The 17,884-nt window shown below is 45.8% G+C and overlaps 1 protein-coding gene across 2 annotated transcripts in view; it reads left to right on the top strand.

The window, feature by feature from the left end:
* LOC138249059 (erythroblast NAD(P)(+)--arginine ADP-ribosyltransferase-like) overlaps positions 1 to 17,884 on the top strand; it is a 63,454-nt gene that overhangs the window by 32,485 nt on the left and 13,085 nt on the right. For both annotated transcript variants that reach the window (XM_069203113.1, XM_069203114.1), the window contains exons 2-3: positions 7,900 to 7,977; positions 12,794 to 13,532. In XM_069203113.1, coding sequence (XP_069059214.1) covers positions 7,903 to 7,977; positions 12,794 to 13,532 — 814 coding nt within the window. In that variant the 5' untranslated portion in view covers positions 7,900 to 7,902. The remainder of the gene's footprint in view (positions 1 to 7,899; positions 7,978 to 12,793; positions 13,533 to 17,884) is intronic.

Raw genomic sequence — 17,884 nt, 5'->3', positions numbered from 1 at the left:
CAGGAGTCATGTTAATGGCGTCTGGGCGCCCAAAAAAAATGGCGCAAATCGGGTTAAGACGTTTTTTTTGCCTCAGCCTGACTTGCCCCATTTTTGGACGCCCGAACGCCATTTTTCCCTACGCCGGCGCTGCCTGGTGTACGTGGTTTTTTTTCACGCACACCAGGCAGCGCCGGTCGGCTAACGCCGGCTAACGTCATTCAATAAATACGGCGCCCGCATGGCGCTTCAGAATGGCGTTAGCCGGCGCTAATTTTTTTGGCGCAAAACTGCGTTAGCGCAGTTTTGCGTCAAAAAGTATAAATATGGCCACAAGTGTGAAAAATAGGTATCAAGGAAACCTTTGCATTTTCAAATGGGCACAAGATAAGGTGTTGAGAAGCAGTGGTTATTTTCACATCTATGATTTCCGTGGTCCCCATACTAGCATGTGAATTACAGGGCATTTCTCAAATAGACGTCTTTTTTACACCCTGTCGTACATTTGGAAGAAAATAATGTAGAGAAAGATAGGCAATAACACTTTTTCTGCGATTCTGTGTTTCCCCAGCTCTCCCGATAAAAATGGCACCTCACTTGCATGGGTAGGCCTAGTGCCCACGACAGGAAATGCAACATGGACACATCACATTTTTACATTGAAATCTGGTGTGTTTTTTGGAAAGTGCCTAGCTGTGGCTTTTGGCCTCTAGCTCAGCCAGCATCTAGGGAAACCTACCAAACCTGTGCATTTTTCAAAACTAGACACCTAGGGGAATCTAGAATGGGGTGATTTGTGAGGCTCTCGCCAGGTTCTGTTACCCAGAATCCTTTGCAAACCTCAAAATTTGGCAAAAAAACACTTTTTCCTCACATTTCTGTGATAGAAAGTTCTGGAACATGGAAGGAGCCACAAATTTCCTTCCACAAAGCATTCTCTCAAGTCTCCTGATAAATGGTACCTCACTTGTATGGGTAGGCCTAGTGCCTGTGACAGGAAATTCCCCAAAACACAACATGAACACATCACATTTTCCCAAAGAAAACTGACCTGTTTTTTGCAAAGTGCCTAGCTGTGGATTTTGGCCTGTAGCTCAGCCAGGCACCTAGGGAAACCTAGCAAACCTATAAATTTTTTAAATACCTAGTGGAATTCAGAATGGGGCGACTTGTGGGGCTCTCACCAGGTTCTGTTACCCAGAATCCTTTGCAAACCTCAAAATGCAGCAAAAAAACACCTTTTCCTTACATTTTGGTGCTGCAAAGTTCTGGAATCTGAGGGGAGCCACAAACTTCCTTCTACCCAGCGTTCCCCCAGGCCTTCCGATAAAAATTGTACCTCACTTGTGTGGGTAGGCCTAGTGCCCGCGACAGGAAATGCCCCAAAACACTGCGTGGACACATCAAAATGATCAAATACAAAACTACCTGTTTTTGTGGGGAGGGAGGCACCTGCGTTTTTGGTCCTGGGCTCAGCAGCCATCTAGGGAACCCTACCAAACCCAGACATTTCTGAAAAATAGACACCGAGGGAGTCCAGGGAGGTGTCACTTGCATATAACCCCCGGTGTTTTCTTACCCAGAATCCTCAGCAAATCTCACAGTTAGCTAAAAAATCACAGTTTGTCAGGGTGGCTTTTCCTCGGGATCTGCACGTCGCTGAACAAGAAGGCCCACCTCCCGGCGTCATTGACTCAGAAAGCTTTAATAGCACAGAGTTATGATGAAGCCAGGCGGGGGAAGGGTATTAGGGCAGGGAACAGCTGAGATCTGAAAAAGAACAGGTTAGTACAAGCATGCATATATTTATTAATGACAATCTAATTCACCATTGAAGCCTTTGCGTACATGCATCTCCATAACACCAGATTGAAACTCTTTGTAATTGGGCAAATAGCCCCTTCTGTAAATCACAACACCAGAATAATCTGAGACTTCAGAGTCCTAAGAAGACTAGAGTTTTAGACCATGGACACTCTCTGAAAATATCAATCATAGAACCGCTAATGCATTGATAAAGCTTTAAACATAAATCTCTGTTTAGAAGAGTCATTAAACACTTAAAGAGGTCTCTTCAAACATTGTAAAGCACCTTAATATGTATCTCACATATCATGCATCATAAAACAATGAACTGTGATTTCTTAATCTTTGTAACCCTTTTTCAAATAAGATTATTTTGTGCATGAAAAGCGCTTTTACTAGAGCGTGTTACTTCCGTGACTTGAAGCGCTTTACTGAGCGCGTCTTGCTCCGATGAACTGAAGCGCTTTACTGCGCGCGTTTACTGTCGTGGACTGAAGCGCTTTACTGAGCGCGTTTGCTGCCATGGACTGAAGTGCTTTACTGAGCGCGTTTACTGTCATGGACTGAAGCACTTTACTGAGCGCGTTTGCTGCTGTGGATTGATGCGCTTTGCTGAGCGTGTTTTGCTACAGTGGACTGAAGCGCTTTGCTGAGCACGTTTGCTGCCGTGGACTGAAGCGCTTTGCTGAGCGTGTTTGCTGCCGTGGACTGAAGCGTCTTGCTGGACGTGTTTGCTGCCGTGAATTGAAGCGATTTGCTGAGCGCGTTTTGCCGCCGTGAACTGAAGCGCCTTGCTGGATGCGTTTGTTGCCGTGAACTGAAGCGGCCTAAAACGCCATGCTCGTTAGTCTAGGGGAATGCTGAAAGTTAGGGAGAAACAACTCCCTTTTGACTTGGGCTCTTCACGACCTTACCGCTCACGAGTACAACCTACTCTTATCTGAATTCCCTAAAGGGAATAACTGGAACCTTCGAGTTTCTTTGAAGCTGCCTTTTGAAGAAATTCTTTTTTGCTCCAAAGGAAGGTCCCTTGAGGTGTGCCTGCAACGAAGTCTTCAAAATAGTGAGCCACAAGGTTGGGTGTGGCTGGGCTTTATAGGCCAGCCACACCCCAAGATGGCTTCTGCCTCTAAAAAAATGGGTAATGTAGCCCTTTCATAGAATAGCACTGATAAGTGCATCTTAACCACCAATGGCCAGAACCTGCAGCTATGTGGGTTTTCCCACAGGGTATGTGACTTTGCTGGCCATTCTTGGAACACGAGGGGATGACCAGTGGTGCGCATAACGCGCTGCTAATCCTCACAGCGGACCTTCAGGTAGAACCTGGCCCACTCGCAGCCTTGATCCTGACACAGTTTTCCCACATTTCTGTGTGGGATCACCGCACAAATTTCCTACTACCCAACGTTGCCCTCAGTCTCCCGATAAAAATTATACCTCACTTGTGTAGGTGGGCCTAGTGCCTGTGACAGGGAAGAACCAAAAACATGTCGAAATTGAGGGGGAACCAAAGCTGGCCCAAAAGGGCAGTTTGCAAAAAAAACATTTTTAGGCTGACAAGTGGGGCAGAATTTTTATCGGTATAGATGCGACAATGCTGGGTGGTAGGAATTTTGTGGATGCCTGCAGATTCCAGAAGGTTCCATCACAAAAATATGGGGAAAATGTGTGATTTCAAGCAAAGTTGGAGGTTTGCAGGGCATTGTGGGTTAGATAATGGTGCAGGGTGCATGTGAAGCACAGTTTTCAGATGTGTCTAGGTCTCATAGATTTTTCTACATGGCAGCGTCCCAAAGTCCAAAAAGTGCAGCCCTAACAATTGAGAGAAGACAAGCTCTCATGGCCAACATGTAAAACCAACCCCAAAATAATCAAATGTCATCTTGCCAGCCATTGGGTTAAGAACTTTTAGTGTGCGGGGGGAGAGCTGATAGACTGTTACACCCTTTAGTTGGGGTGGGGGCATAACCATGCCCATACTGGTTGGTAGCCACCACCCCACTATTTTTTTTTTTAATTCCCTGGCATCTAGTAGGATTTCTGCCCCCCTTGGGGAGTGGATTGGGGGTAATTGCCCCATCTCCCCACCGGTGGGCAGAACAACTTTGTCCCCATTTATTTGGGGTGCGGGTATGGCCATACCCCCACACTCTTTTTTTGAAACAATTCTTCCCTGGTCTCTGCTGGGCTTTCTGCCCCCCCTTGGGGCCAGGTAAGCCTTACAAAAATATGCTGATCTGCCCCCAAGTGGGGCAGAAATGGGCAACAATAATGTGCCCTCATGGGGAGCGACCCTTGCCCAAGGGGCTGCCCCCCCAAACAAAACACACACACCAATCCCTGGTGCCTATATGGTTTCTGCCCCTCCTGGGGGCATATTGGCCTAATAGAAATAGGACGATCTGCCCCTAAGGTGGGCAGAATGCCCTAAAATAAATTTGCCCCCCAGGGGAGCGCCCCTTGCCTAAGGGGTCGATCCCCATCTGTAAAAAAACAAAAATAAATCCCTGGTGCATAGTGGTTTCTGCCCCCCACGGGGGCAGATTGGCCTAATTAAAATAGGCCAATCTGCCCCCAAAGAGGGCAGGAATGGCCTAAAATAAATTTACCAACCAGGGGAGCGACCCTTGCCTAAGGGGTTGCACCCCTTTTGTGAAATTGTCCCAAAAAAATAATCCCTGGTGTCTAGTGTTTTTTTTGGGAGGAGAGTGTTACACCCTCTCCCTTTGGAAATAGGTGTCAGAGGCTTGGGAGGGGTAGCCTCCCAGAGCCTCTGGAAATGCTTTGAAGGGCACAAACGGTGCCCTCCTTGCATAATCCAGTCTACACCGGTTCAAGGACCCCCAGCCCCTGCTCTGGCATGAAGCTGGACCAAGGAAAGGGGAGTGACCACTCCCCTGTCCATCACCACCCCAGGGGTGGTGCCCAGAGCTCCTCAAGAGTGTCCCTGGCGTTAACCATTTTGGATTCCAAGGTGTGGGGACCCTCTGGGAGCATCTGAGTGACCAAGGCCAGCAGGTGACATCAGACAGTTCTCGTGATAGGTGCATACCTTGAAAGGTAGCCAATCCCCCTCTCAGGGGCATTTAGGGTTTCTCCTCTGAGTGTTTCCTCAGATTCGGTTTGCAAGACTCCATCAGGACTCCTCTGCATCCTTTGCTTCAGCTTCTGACCATTGGATCAACCGCAGACTGCTCCAGGAACCACTGTAACTGCAACAAAGTATCTAGGAAGGCTACTGTGACCCTGCAACTTCAGCTCCAGCCAGCAACTGCAACAGTTTCCAGGTTGTGCATGCTCTGAGGACTGACTGTCTTCTTTCTGCACTAGAAGTACCGAAGGAATATCCCATGGAGTGATGGAGTCACTTCCCTGCTTCAGCAGGCACCCCTCTGCAACGACGACCAGTACTCTGGGACTCCTCTCCTGTAGACGAGCATGATCCCTGAAACACATGTGGTGGACCGAAGTGACCCTGACTGTCCACAGGTCCAGCTGTCCAAATCTGGTGGAGGTTAAGAGCTTGTCTCCCCGTTCCAGACAGTACACCTGTGCACCGTGCCCTCTGAAGCTCCTTGGGCTTCTGTGCACTTCTTCCAAATGTTCTTTGTGCACGGCATAGCTCAGGTCACCAGAACTCTATCCTGCGGTGCTCAGCTCCCTCAGTTGTTCTCCGGGGGCGTGGGATGCCTTTGTGTAGAGCTGCAATGAATGTACTTTGCAACTACTTTGTCCCCGTGTCCTGGGACCCCAGTAGGTGCTGCCTGGTCTTCTGAGGGCTCCCTAAAGTGCCGAGAGTCCCCTCTGTCTCCTCAGTCTGAGTTGAGACCACCAGGTCCCTCCTGGGCCTGGCAGCGCCTCTTCGATGCAAAACAAGTTCTTGCATGAACCAAGGCTTGTTGGCAGAATCAAGTGACAAAAACTGCCTGCATCCAATGACTCGACGTGGGACATCTGTTGCACCAAGCAGAAACCCACAGCTATCTTCTTTGGTGCATTTCTGTACTTTTCTTCTAACTGGAGAATCCACTTTTGCACCTTCATCCAGGTTGGCAGGGGCTCCTGTTCTTCCTGGACTCTTCATTGACTTCTGGACTTGGTCTCCTCTCTCCACAGGTCTTCAGGTTCAGGAATCCATCATTGGTTTCTTGTAGTCTTTCTTGGTCTTTGCAAAATCCTTTATCACAACTTCTAGTGTGTTCTGAGGAAACTTGCTGTACTTTACTCCTGTTTTCCTGGGCTCAGGGGTGGGGTATTTTACATACATTTAGGCCCATATTTGTACTTTTTTAGCGTCACATTTGCACCTCTTTTTTACACAAAAGCGGCGCAAACTTACAAAATACAATTGTATTTTGTAAATTTGCGCCGCTTTTGCGTCAAAAAGCGGCGCAAATGCGGCACTATAAAAGTATAAATATGGGCCTTAGTGTTTTCTTACCCTCCCACTGCCCCTCTACACACTACACTTGCCTAGGGGGGAAACCGACATTCGCATTCCAGTATTTTAGTATATGGTCTGTGTTGCCCCAAGGTCCATTGCAATCTATTGTGGTTTTCACTGTTTGCACTATTTTCTGACTCCATACTTACCTGATTTTGGTTACTAGTGTATATATTGTGTATAATACTTACCTCCATTAGGAGTATTGTCTCTAAGATATTTGTGGCCTTGTGTCACTAAAATAAAGTACCTTTATTTTTGGTAACACTGAGTATTGTCTTTCTTGTGTATAAGTACTGTGTGACTATAAGTGGTATTGCAAGAGCTTTGCATGTCTCCTAGTTCAGCCTTGGTTGCTCTGCTACAGCTACCTCTAGACAGCCTAAGCTGCTAGACACTGCCTACATTTCACTAAGGTGGATCACTGGACCTGGTATAAGGTGTAAATACCTCTGGTACCCACTACAAACCAGGCCAGCTTCTCACACTCCCCAAATTTAACAACTTTCTCAATCTGTGGCATGGAATGTTTCTGAGGTGTATTGATACTCTTGCAGGCTTACCACTCATGCTCCAGGCTTACTGTCCTGCATCTGTCATTTGGGCCCATCTGTCCTCCATCACCAGGATTCAATGGTGTCCTAGCCAGGCTACACTCACTCGGACCAGGGCTTCTCCTCGCACTTGTATTCTCTATTCTTTCTACTACTTTCATCAAATTACCATACACTTTAAATATCACTCCCACATTTGCTCTCTTGTGACTTTTTACGATTGCATTACTTTTTCTCAAGGCCACCTCTTGCCAACACAAGTCAATCATTAAAGAACGTAACTATCATGCACCAAAGCCATGTTGGATTATGGCAGATAGGTCATCAGCCAGTGAACCTGCAAGCCTTCTTACTCTACCCCCAGCATCTCTTGCTGATTAGTGCTCCATTCCTTATGCTCAGTACCCCATTCTATTCAATTATCCATCGGATAACTTTATACCCCATGCGAGGCAGCCAACATACTTCATGCTTCACTGGATCATGCCATCCTCTGGTTTACTTGGTCTAAGATATATGTGACGATGTCACACAGGTGAAGATGGAATCATTCAGTGCAACATCCCACTTCAGCTGCAGTGCAACAGCTCAATTGGCTTGGGGTAGAAAATTACCTTTTTGTAAACATCCTTACCATAACCCTGATGTGCTAATTGGCCTAGTCTCAGAACTTCACTACTTCTCCCAGGAAGAAGATGTCTGCTAATACCAGGCTTCCATCCTCATCTTCACTTGGAAGCTGTCCGCTGTGGGCAGCTGATCCTTTAAGAAATGCCTGCCCCCCTCCAAAGGGCCATTAACTGCTTTCTGGCCATGTGAGCTGTTCCTAGAAAGCAGCTAAGATGGGAGATGCTCCTTTGCAGCCTACCTTCCTTGTGACTTGCATGGGTTTGTAATGAATGTATTGATATTTGTGGTGTCACTTGCTATGTGTGTTGTCCATTTTGCACATCGCATATTGGGATATTGCTTTTGCTAAATATATTTTTTAACTCTTGTTTGCAAATGCAACATTTATTTGCAGATCTCCCTTCATATACTTGAGTGTTCATGTTAGTGCTATTAATCATGCATATTATGTCTATCTTCACTCTAATTTTGTTTCTGTTGCAGAAAATGAAGCCAAACATGGGGTCTTGGACTGTGATCTTTTCTTTGGTTTCTGCAGTGTTCTGGATGAAGCCTGCTCAGGTAGGAAGTGTTCATGCTTGTGAATGAATTAAGCCAAGGACAGCACAGGCTGATTTACCCTTTCCTAGTCCTAGCACTGCTTTTGCAATGTTAAGGTACATGGGATCATGGAGGCAGCAGCAGAAACAGAAAAACAAGTTTTTAATAATCGTGTTCTGTTTATGAAACATCACTATGGCCCTGATTTAGAGTTTGGTGGACGGGTTACTTCGTCACAAACATGACAGATCTTCCATCTGCCATATTACGTTTTCAATAGGATATAATGGAATCGTAATACGGCGGACGGATATCGGTCACGTTTACGACGGAGTTACCCCATCCACCAAACTCTAAATCAGGCCCTAAGTTCCTTACCCCTGGCATCTCAACACCAAAGAAGAGTCTTTCGAAAGGTGGAGAATGAGGCAAGGGTTTAGCCATGTAACGCCGTAAGGGTTCGAAGGGCACACAATGTCACTTCCACTATCCCTGGTATTTTGGTGGATTGATTTCCATGGGCAAGTGCTCATTCGTTTTTCCGCCTCCCTTCTTCAGGCTATTGATATTCAGGACATGTTGGAGGGACTTCTCTGGAGGCTTTTCGGAATATTTTGCAATTCGCATTTTTACAAAAATCAAATAACTACTAACTACCTAAGCAGACATTGGCAGTGGCAACATGCCTGGCTTTCAAAAGCCAATCCAATTTATTACAATTAGATAGTATCATAAGGTAAATGGTTATGCAGTTTGGGATGAGCCTGCAGATGACTCTGTGCCTCACCTTAATGCATGAGGGGGTTTGTGTTGCAATACCAAACACAGCCACGAATAGCTGTGGGGACTTGCAATGAGGGCAGCTTATTAAAGATGGCCCCGTGATTTCATATTTAAGAGTATTTTTGACATCTGTTTTTAAATAAAACCTGCAACTGCTGTCTCTCTTTTTGTAGTACTGTATCAAGGCTTAATGGCGCCTAATTTGAGATACCACCAAACTCACAAAAGCTGATGGGAGGAATGCTTGCAATTTGTCTAACCACTTGCAGTCGTTAATGGTAGCACTCCAATTAATCGTTCTTTTGTCCACCGTGCCACCCCAGTTTGGATCCAGCCATATGCAAATCCGTCTTGGCACTGCATCAATAGGAACAGTCCAGCCCGAACTGCTGGCCAGATCCTCCATAAACCAGAACACAAGCCACCCAAAAACAGTTTCACCCTGATTGAGGCTCCTGACTCAGCTGTAGCTTGCTTCCAGTGGCACTGTGAACGTGAGACACAAGTCTGGGCGTACGCTTGCCACTTCAGGCCACATTCACAATTCAACCCCTGAAGGATGACTGACCGACTTGGAAATGTAGGATTTTACATCCTCACTCACCTGTCGATTACACCTCAATGCATTCAACAATGCTCCATTCACAGAGCCATCTGGCTCACAGAAACAGGAAAATACTTAAGGTAAAGAACAGGTTTGCTGAGTGATATCTTGAAAAGTTTTGCCATCACCTACAGGAGGCGACAGATGACACCTAGTCTTGCACTTAAGTGACTGACAGATGTAGTGGGTTAGCAGCAAGCACTGAGACTGCAGGAAATGACGTGTAATTAGCCATGAATCAATCCTGGTTCAGCCCTGCTTGGAGGGAGGTGAGTTGCTGTTTTACTATAAGGAGTCACTTTCCAGGAAGCAGAATGAGGGGTTCTTGTGTACTCCTGGTGCTTGGAACTTCACAGTTGCTGAGAACATGAACATGGAGGCCATATTAACAAAGGGTTCACTCAGCGTAATGCAGCAAGTAAAGTTGTTGCACTATGTGAATGGGAGAGAGCAGAACTGCACCATAACTTCTTAGAAGAGGCACAGTTCTGCTCTCTCCCTCCCCTGGCTGTCATGCACCAAATTATGCACTCCTGCCCAACAGTGCAAGAGTGTCTGCGCTGTACTCAGCATAGTTTTATGCAGGAAGAATTCCCTTCCTACACAAAAACTATGCTATAAGGCATTGTCCTCATTGCATGTGTGCACACATACACAGAGGAAAAAATGACAAGAAATTAGAACATTTCCCCTTATTATGCCTGCCTCAGTGAGGCATAAGACTATGGCACAAATACCTGGCTACAGTCCTTTGTAGACAGAGATTTGCATCAAAACCCATAGGTGGCTGCATGGAACACCTTTGCATCACTTGTGGAATGCTTTCTTGATGTAGAGTAAAGCAAGGCAGTGTACTGTGTTGCGTTGTGTTACTTTGGGTTACAAACCAAAGAAAATCGTGATTTAAGGAAGCTTTCCAGAGAGGAACAAATTGATAAATGTGGCTGATGCACTAATAAATTATGCAATCTGAATGTGTACTTCTCACTATATCGATTTAGGGCCTCATTACGAGGCTGGCGGGCTGACCGTCGGCCCGCCAGCCACATGGTGGGAAGACCGCTGTGGACATGGACGTCTTCTCACTGGGCCTGTTATGACTTTCCCACTGGACTGACAGGCAGGTCTCCGCCTGTCAATCCAGTGGGAAGGGTGCTGCAGCATTGTTCTTGGCTCATAATAGAGTCAGCACCAATGCTGCTGCACGCAGGGTGCACCAGCACCGTTGAAATGCGCACTGTCTGCAAATCATTCAGTGCGTATTTCAAGGGTGCTGGGCAGGGGGACCCCTGCACTTGTTCTCATCCAGCCTTTTCATGTTGGGATCTTTGATCCTGGCGGGGACGGCTGTCTGTGGCCCGCTCTGCCTGCCATCTTGCAATGCGGCGGTCGTAACTCCACAGACGTGTCAGTCCGACTGCCACCGCAGGGCTGGCAGTCGTAGAACCACCAGTTACGTAATGAGGCCGTTCGTTTTAATGTACACTTTTCAATACAGCTGTGCAGTAATTTCCAATTTAGTTAAATGAGTTACGGTGAGTTTACCCCTATGTGAACTTAGAATGCAACACACATAGTGTAAATATAGACCAAAGTGATGTTGTAATGTTTGATTTCTCACTCTAACTAAAGCAGTGAAAAAATAAAATAAATAGCTGGTTCCAACATTTTGGTCAGTAATATTTTATGCTGAGATGAATACTTGTATGGGTGTTCTATGGTTTCTGATCGTGAAAGGTTAATCTCTAGACCTTTCCTTGTTGGCATCTATTTATTTCGTCTGACACGTTACTGCCCGTTCTACAATTGTATAAGACTTCTTCAGACCAGGGAACTGGACTAGATATGTGCACAATATTTACACTTTTCTCTTGATCTTTATATTACTTCACTGGCTGCTTATCTGTGTGTGGGTAACATTCAAAGAGGTCTATCAGAGCAGCAGATGCATCCATGGAGCTCTCTGACTGAACTCAACACCAAAATACAGCTCTGCATACTTCTTATGTTCATGTAACCAAAATGTACTCTGGATGTCCCAAAAAGTCTGTGGCTCAGAAAGTGATTTGACCTCAGCTGCAAAGCACTTTCCTTGACAACCAGGGCCAGACACAACCAGGACCAGCCACCAAACCTAAAGAAAAAAAAACAAAGATTATATTTTCTTAATTTACCCAGGCACCTTCAAATTATTTTCTTCATATAGTTAGGCTATGCAAGTCTATTCATCCTTTTATGTACTTTTCCATTTATTTGGATTATGTGTTTTGCTAAAATGGGTGGAAATACAAGCTAGGTGGGTCTCAGCCTGATATTGCTGCGCTTGGAAATATCAATACCTGCTACACTGGCAACAGAGTATGGGGCAAAAATATTCCCCATTGCATATTTTAGAGAATAATGTGCAGGAATTGGTGATTTCCCTCTGATTCTCAAATGTTTTACTCCAGAGCTTCACCCAACAGTTTTGACTTCTTCCAGTAGTCGTAGGCTCTGGTTCAAACTTCATAACTCCTATCACCGACCCCATCAAGACTGCAGGGGGTTCCTGGGAAGGGGCTTTTAGTATACAAATGGAGGTGGTTTGACTCAGAGCCACTTGGACTGCCCTGGAGATGTTCTGAAAAATACTGTGAATAGTATTTGTCAAATATTTAAAAAAAACAAGTCGCAAGTCACAGATTAGACTCAGTAAATGTATTTGACAAAGTAGCACAAATACAAGAGCAAAGATTGAGAACTCCCCTCCTTCCTACCAGGTGAGGCATGGAAACTTTTAACTCATTGCAGTACGTATCTCCCATTACTGTTCTAGCAGGACCACTGGGGCGACTTGGAATGAGGCACTAAATATATTTACCCATTATGATGGAGTGCAGAAAACATAATGCAAAAAGGATAGACAGAATGAGAAACCGAAGCCTGGACAGCCGTGGTGCTACTACAACAGTTTGCAAAAGTGATCACATTGTATTCGAACATTGGAATGTTTAGAGCTCCTTTGGAGACAATGGAGTAGGTCTGGGCTTCTAACAGCTGGTAAAATCCCAGAGCATGGCAACAGCTGTGAACAAAGGCCTCACGGAGCCTAATGGGATGTCAACCCTCTTGACCTCTGTGAGGCCCTTTTTTACTTGTACCCTGATAGGGCCTAATGTTCTAATAGCTTTATAGCCTGCCATAGCTGGGCTATACTGGCCATTAAAGGCCCGCTGCATTGTTAAAGACCTTTGTCTTCGATTTGGGTCTTTAACGCTGGATCGAGCCTTTAATGTCCGGTGTAGCCCACTACAGCAGGCTATAGAGCTGCAGCAAATAACTGGGTACTGGATACTGGTGTGACCAGGAGTATAATCAGTGAAAATACTGAAAGAAACATGGTTGATAATATGTTGTGTTGGTTCACCTCATAGGCACATCAAAAATATATTTCCTTGTCCCCCACCCTAGGTCCAAAGTGTTCACGTCATCAGAGGAGATGTCGACTCCTTTCAGGGTTATACCCTCGACATGGTTGACAGTGCCTACGATGACCAGTACAAGGGTTGTGAGAAGGTCATGGAAGCCAAGATCCCCCAGCTATTCCAGCTTGAGAACAAGTCAAACCCAGACTTTGCCTTTGCTTGGAGCACAGCAAAAAAAGAATGGGAGAAGAAGAAGCCAGGAGCGGTGAAGCCCCCAGGCTTCAAAGATGAATATGCCATTGCTATTCTGGCCTACACCCTCCATGGGCCTCTATTTGAAGTCTTCAATACTGCAGTGAGGGAAGCTGGTCAATCCAAAAAATCTCTGGGGAACTTTCAATTTAAAGCCCTGCACTATTTCCTGACAAATGCCCACCGTGTGCTCAAGGAGCACGACAATTCAAAGTGCCAAACAGTCTACAGGGGCATTAGAAAGGTTCAGTTCAAAGCTGTGGAAAAGCAACACATGCGCTTTGGCCAGTTTGCATCTTCATCCTCGAACGAAGGCACAGCCCGGAGGTATGGGGAGGATACATTCTTCACCATCAAGACCTGCTATGGGGTCAGCATCAAGGATTTCTCCTTCTCTCCTGGAGAAGAGGAGATACTCATCCCACCTTATGAAAAGTTCAAAGTAACCAGTTTCAGCAAAGACAGGGACAAGAGTATCATTGGCCTTCAATCGATGGAAAAGGTCAGCAACTACAACTGTGCGTTTGCGACAGGTAAGTCAATCCTGTTGTCCAACTGAGAGTGCATAATGAGTAAAGACGTAAAACACAAACGAGATATTAGAATGATGAACAATAACACAAATAATCGTTATGAATAGATTCTCCTCATAAATATTCATTGTAGAAATTCGAAAACCCTGTCTTTATTTTACTGTTCTACTCTCATTTGCTTCTCCTTTACCTAGATATTGTTGTCTTACAAGTTTGCTCTTTAAGGGAAACAATCATTGGCACATCCAATAGGTCTGGCTTGCATTTTGAGCCACTTAAATCATTGAAAAAGCCTGCTGCACTGAGAAAAAAATAATGATTGCATTATGTGATCTGTGCTTCTATGAGCTAAATAATTTAATGTTTTATGACTGAGGTTACTCTTGTGTCACAAAACAGTCCTTCATGCATTTCAGTGCAACACTCCCTGAGATGTGGGATGATACCCCAAACATCCAATGAACTGTCAGCAATAGTCCTCTGGGCAGAGCCATATCCCACTCATTGTATTGTAAATAATTATTAATGAAACCTGAAAGCATGCTTTGCTGCATTTTCAAATCTCATATGTTTACCTTAAGTGCAGAAGGTTCTCAGACACTTTATGATCTGATATTTGCTACATAAAACTGCCTCAATAGCTATAAAAAGGGCATCGAGCTCTGCCTTATTTGGTATATTCATTACTTGATCTTTGCAAAGACGAACTTACCATCTTTTCAATTAATGCTTTTTTTCTTCATAGCACTTGCTATCAAAGTTTGCTACTTTGTAGGACGGTAAGTGGTCAACTTTTCATTCAACCAACTCAAACTTTTATGGATTTGAACATGTGACATTCAGGTCATGGATAGATCTAAGCAGCAATCTTTCAACTCACTGAGCTCAAACAGTGAAATTGCTTTTAAATGAAGCAGATTGCAATCGTAGTGACATAACTTCACTGCAGAAATGAAAAACAAAATATTCGATCCAATGTGAAGATCTTTGTAAAAAATTGGGTTTTTAGTTGAGTGGGATGGGAGGCTTACTCAAATAATAAACACACTCCTTGCCAAGGTAAACCACAAAAGTTACTGTATAATCCTGTGCTTCACCCTGAAGTAGCCTGGCACAAAAACTTAGAGGCAATGAACAACTCATTCAGGATTGATGCAGCACCGAAACAGTAATAAAGTGAAACAACAAAACAAGTAAAATCCCAAGCCAATTTAGAAAATTCAACTACATTTTAATAAATAAAATGACACCAAAAAATGACACCAAAATACCAAAAATCCAATGCCTGCAACTGGAGCTATGAATTTTTAAAGTTTCAGGAGAAAATAGAGCCAAAAAGCATAAAGCACCACTAGCTGTTAGCTGGTTGTTCTTGACCTGCTCAAAGTCACAAGTTTAGGCCATCCTTGATTGGAGAAAAAGCCAGATATAGGAACCAGTTTCATCCCAATGAAGATTTAACTTTCTCACAGTCCAAGTCCAAGTGAGGAACGTCAGTCAGAACTTCAGGTTGAAGGGGGACATCGCTGTTGGCGCGAACAGCAGTTTAGAACTTCGCATTGGTGGGAGACACAACAGTCATTGCTGACACGAGGAGACCACTAATGGTCGGGAAGCGCACAAAATGTTTGGCTTTTCACCTGCAGTTAAGATTTTTGGTTTTGCAGCAGCAGCAGTACACTCTGATTCCAAGCAAGGGTCCCGAACCTGGTGGGGCACCTGCTGTGGACCAGGACTCACTCCAGCAGAGGCCAAAAGAAGAGCCCAGGCAGGTCCAGTTGGTGCAGGTCAGCTGAGCAGTTGCAGGGAAGGCCTCTGGATGTTTGTTGTGTCCCTGTAGCTCAAACTGAAGGTCAGCCAGCTGGACCTTGGAGTCACTGCTGGGATCCCTGGGTTCAGGGCAAGCATGAGCAGTCTTCCTTCTTCAGATAGTACAGCAGTCCTCCTTCTTTCACTGACACAGGAGTGTTCTGACGATAGGGTCTTACTGTGCCACTTTTATGCCCAGTGCTGCTCTGTGCATGGGGGATGTGCTCTTTGTCTAACCTTCACCTTCCCTCAATTTGGCTCCAATCTGTCTAGGGGAACAAAGGATAAGTAGCCCTAGGTGTGAGCTGCATGTGTCAGTGGCAGGCAAGCAACCTTTGAAGACTGGAAGGGACTAGGTACAGCCCTCAGGTTACCCTATGAAGCACAGATAGGGCTGACTACAGCCCCCCAAAGCCTTTCTGCTCTGGAATGAGACACCCTATTCTGCACCCAAGACCTTTTATCCCCATGATTGGAATGTACCCAGATCACACCACAGGAGATGGTTCAAGTGGGCCATGAACAACTCATTCAGCACTTGACTCTCAGTGGTAGCGATGGCAAGCAGTCACAGGCCTTTCGAGGAAGCAATGTGGAAGTGCCTGAGCTCAACACCCTACAAACACACATTAGTATAATAACTGATTGTCCAAACCAGTGCTTGACTTTGAAGAAAAAATGACTAATGCACACTAGAATTAAATGCTATAAATTTTAAAATGTACATGATGCAATGTCTGGTGATGGAGAATGTCTGTGCCTCTTTCCGCTATAGGCCCTGGCCGCTCCTTACAGTCCTGGTGGTTCCCTCCCTGGGTCAATGTTTAGTGCGATTAGGATCAGGTACAGATGACCCATTTGCTCTTGTAATTGCACATGGTCTTTCTTTCTGCTGATTCTTTCTTTCATCAATAGGTCTCTCAGTCCATTTTCGTGTCAGAACTCTCAGACGTCCGCTCTGCTCCTCCTCCGCTCACCTCCTTTTCCTCTTCTGACTTGAGCATCAGACTGCAGTTTCTCTCAGCCTTCTCAGTGGTCATTCCTGTGGTGATGCGGCTTCTCAGGGCTGTGGGAGATGGGTGCTGTGGGAAGTGCTGGATCCTCCACGCTTGTCTGGTGGGTGCTCAGTGCAGCCCCATTGGGGCTGATTGCATTCTGATCAATGCAGCACCCCACAGGCTGGGCTCAAGCATTGGCTAGGGACCGCAGCTCAAGTCATGCAGAGTTCTCAGGTTGTTCAGCAGCCCACATCACTCCCCAGCTTCGGAATTTGGGCTCAGCGGCGCGGGTCACATTGCAGCTTTACGATTTGGGCTTAGTGGCTCAGGTCATGGCGCAGCTTTAAGACTCCAGCCAAGACTCACAGTGGAGAGTCTAGAGTATGCCCACACCAGGGCACACAGAACACTGTCTGCAGTATTTGTCTTATGTAGACCCACCACACCAGGTGTCATGGTGTACCTTGGTCCTCCTGGACAGTCACCCCTCCTGCAGGGTTGGCAGACACTTGTCCTGTTTCAGCAGGCAGGCTGGCTTCTAGGCACTCAAGGATAGGTGAAAAGTTCTTCAGCAAGGGGTAGACTGAGGTGATATCTCCTTACCTCTGGGAAGCTGGCTGTCAGGCAGACACCAGCCCTAGCTGCACAGTAGTCCACTGAGTACTCTGTGGTGCACTCCCTTCCTTGGACATAGAGACCTTGAAACTGGAATGACAAGTGGGTCAGTGGATCCCACCAGTAAAAAATAAAAACAGACACAAGATCTGGATCCATTGTCTGCCCTTTCAGGACAGGTTTGGGATGGTCCTTTTTGCAAGTGTAATGTCCAGGCTGCTCTTCATATTCTGCTTTCTGTAGAGTGATGGTCCTCCCAGCAAGGTAGTCTCTACCCTGGAGCATCAACAACGGAGGCACAAAGAGGTGCGAGCTTTGTGTACCAGATGTCATCAGTCAAACTGAAAGAGCGATCAGGGAAACATAAAAGACTGGGTCTCACCAAGGGCTCCCTTTCACCTTGCACAACTGAGCCTGTGGTCCCAACCTTCACCTCCATCATATATCCAGTGGGAGGACTTCAGAAAGAGTAATCAGCAGCTCCTTGCTTGGCAAAAGCTTCTCCAGATTTCTAAAGGAGCTTTGCCTTTCCTCTGAGGGCACGCTTGGTGCACCCCCCCCCCCCCCAGCACGCAGGACCGGTCCAGGACCTCACTCGCGTCAATGGACAGGTCAGGGCCTCTGCACATGCACTACCTTACTGTGACGTTGGGCCAAAAATCAAAAGCCAGGATACCAGAGATGCAGTCAGGCTCTCGGGCAGGGGAACATGATGTACACCAGCAGGGGACATGCCTGCCCCAATAGTATCCTAATGTCAAAAGGTGTTTTAAAAAACAATATGGGTTTTCAACCACCCCCAGTAGTTTTAACCCAACAATATAAAGTAACATGCATGATGATATCGCAAAGTTGCTTTGCATGCTGTGGTCATTTGTTTGTCACCCGAGTGTTTCCAAGTTTGAACTGCAGCTGGTGTTATGACATACA

The sequence above is a fragment of the Pleurodeles waltl genome, chromosome 8 (genome assembly GCF_031143425.1).
Source record: "Pleurodeles waltl isolate 20211129_DDA chromosome 8, aPleWal1.hap1.20221129, whole genome shotgun sequence".
In the NCBI taxonomy this organism is placed as follows: Eukaryota; Metazoa; Chordata; class Amphibia; order Caudata; family Salamandridae; genus Pleurodeles; species Pleurodeles waltl.
Note: the sequence above shows the minus strand (reverse complement) of the source record. Positions and strands in the feature narration are given on the sequence as shown.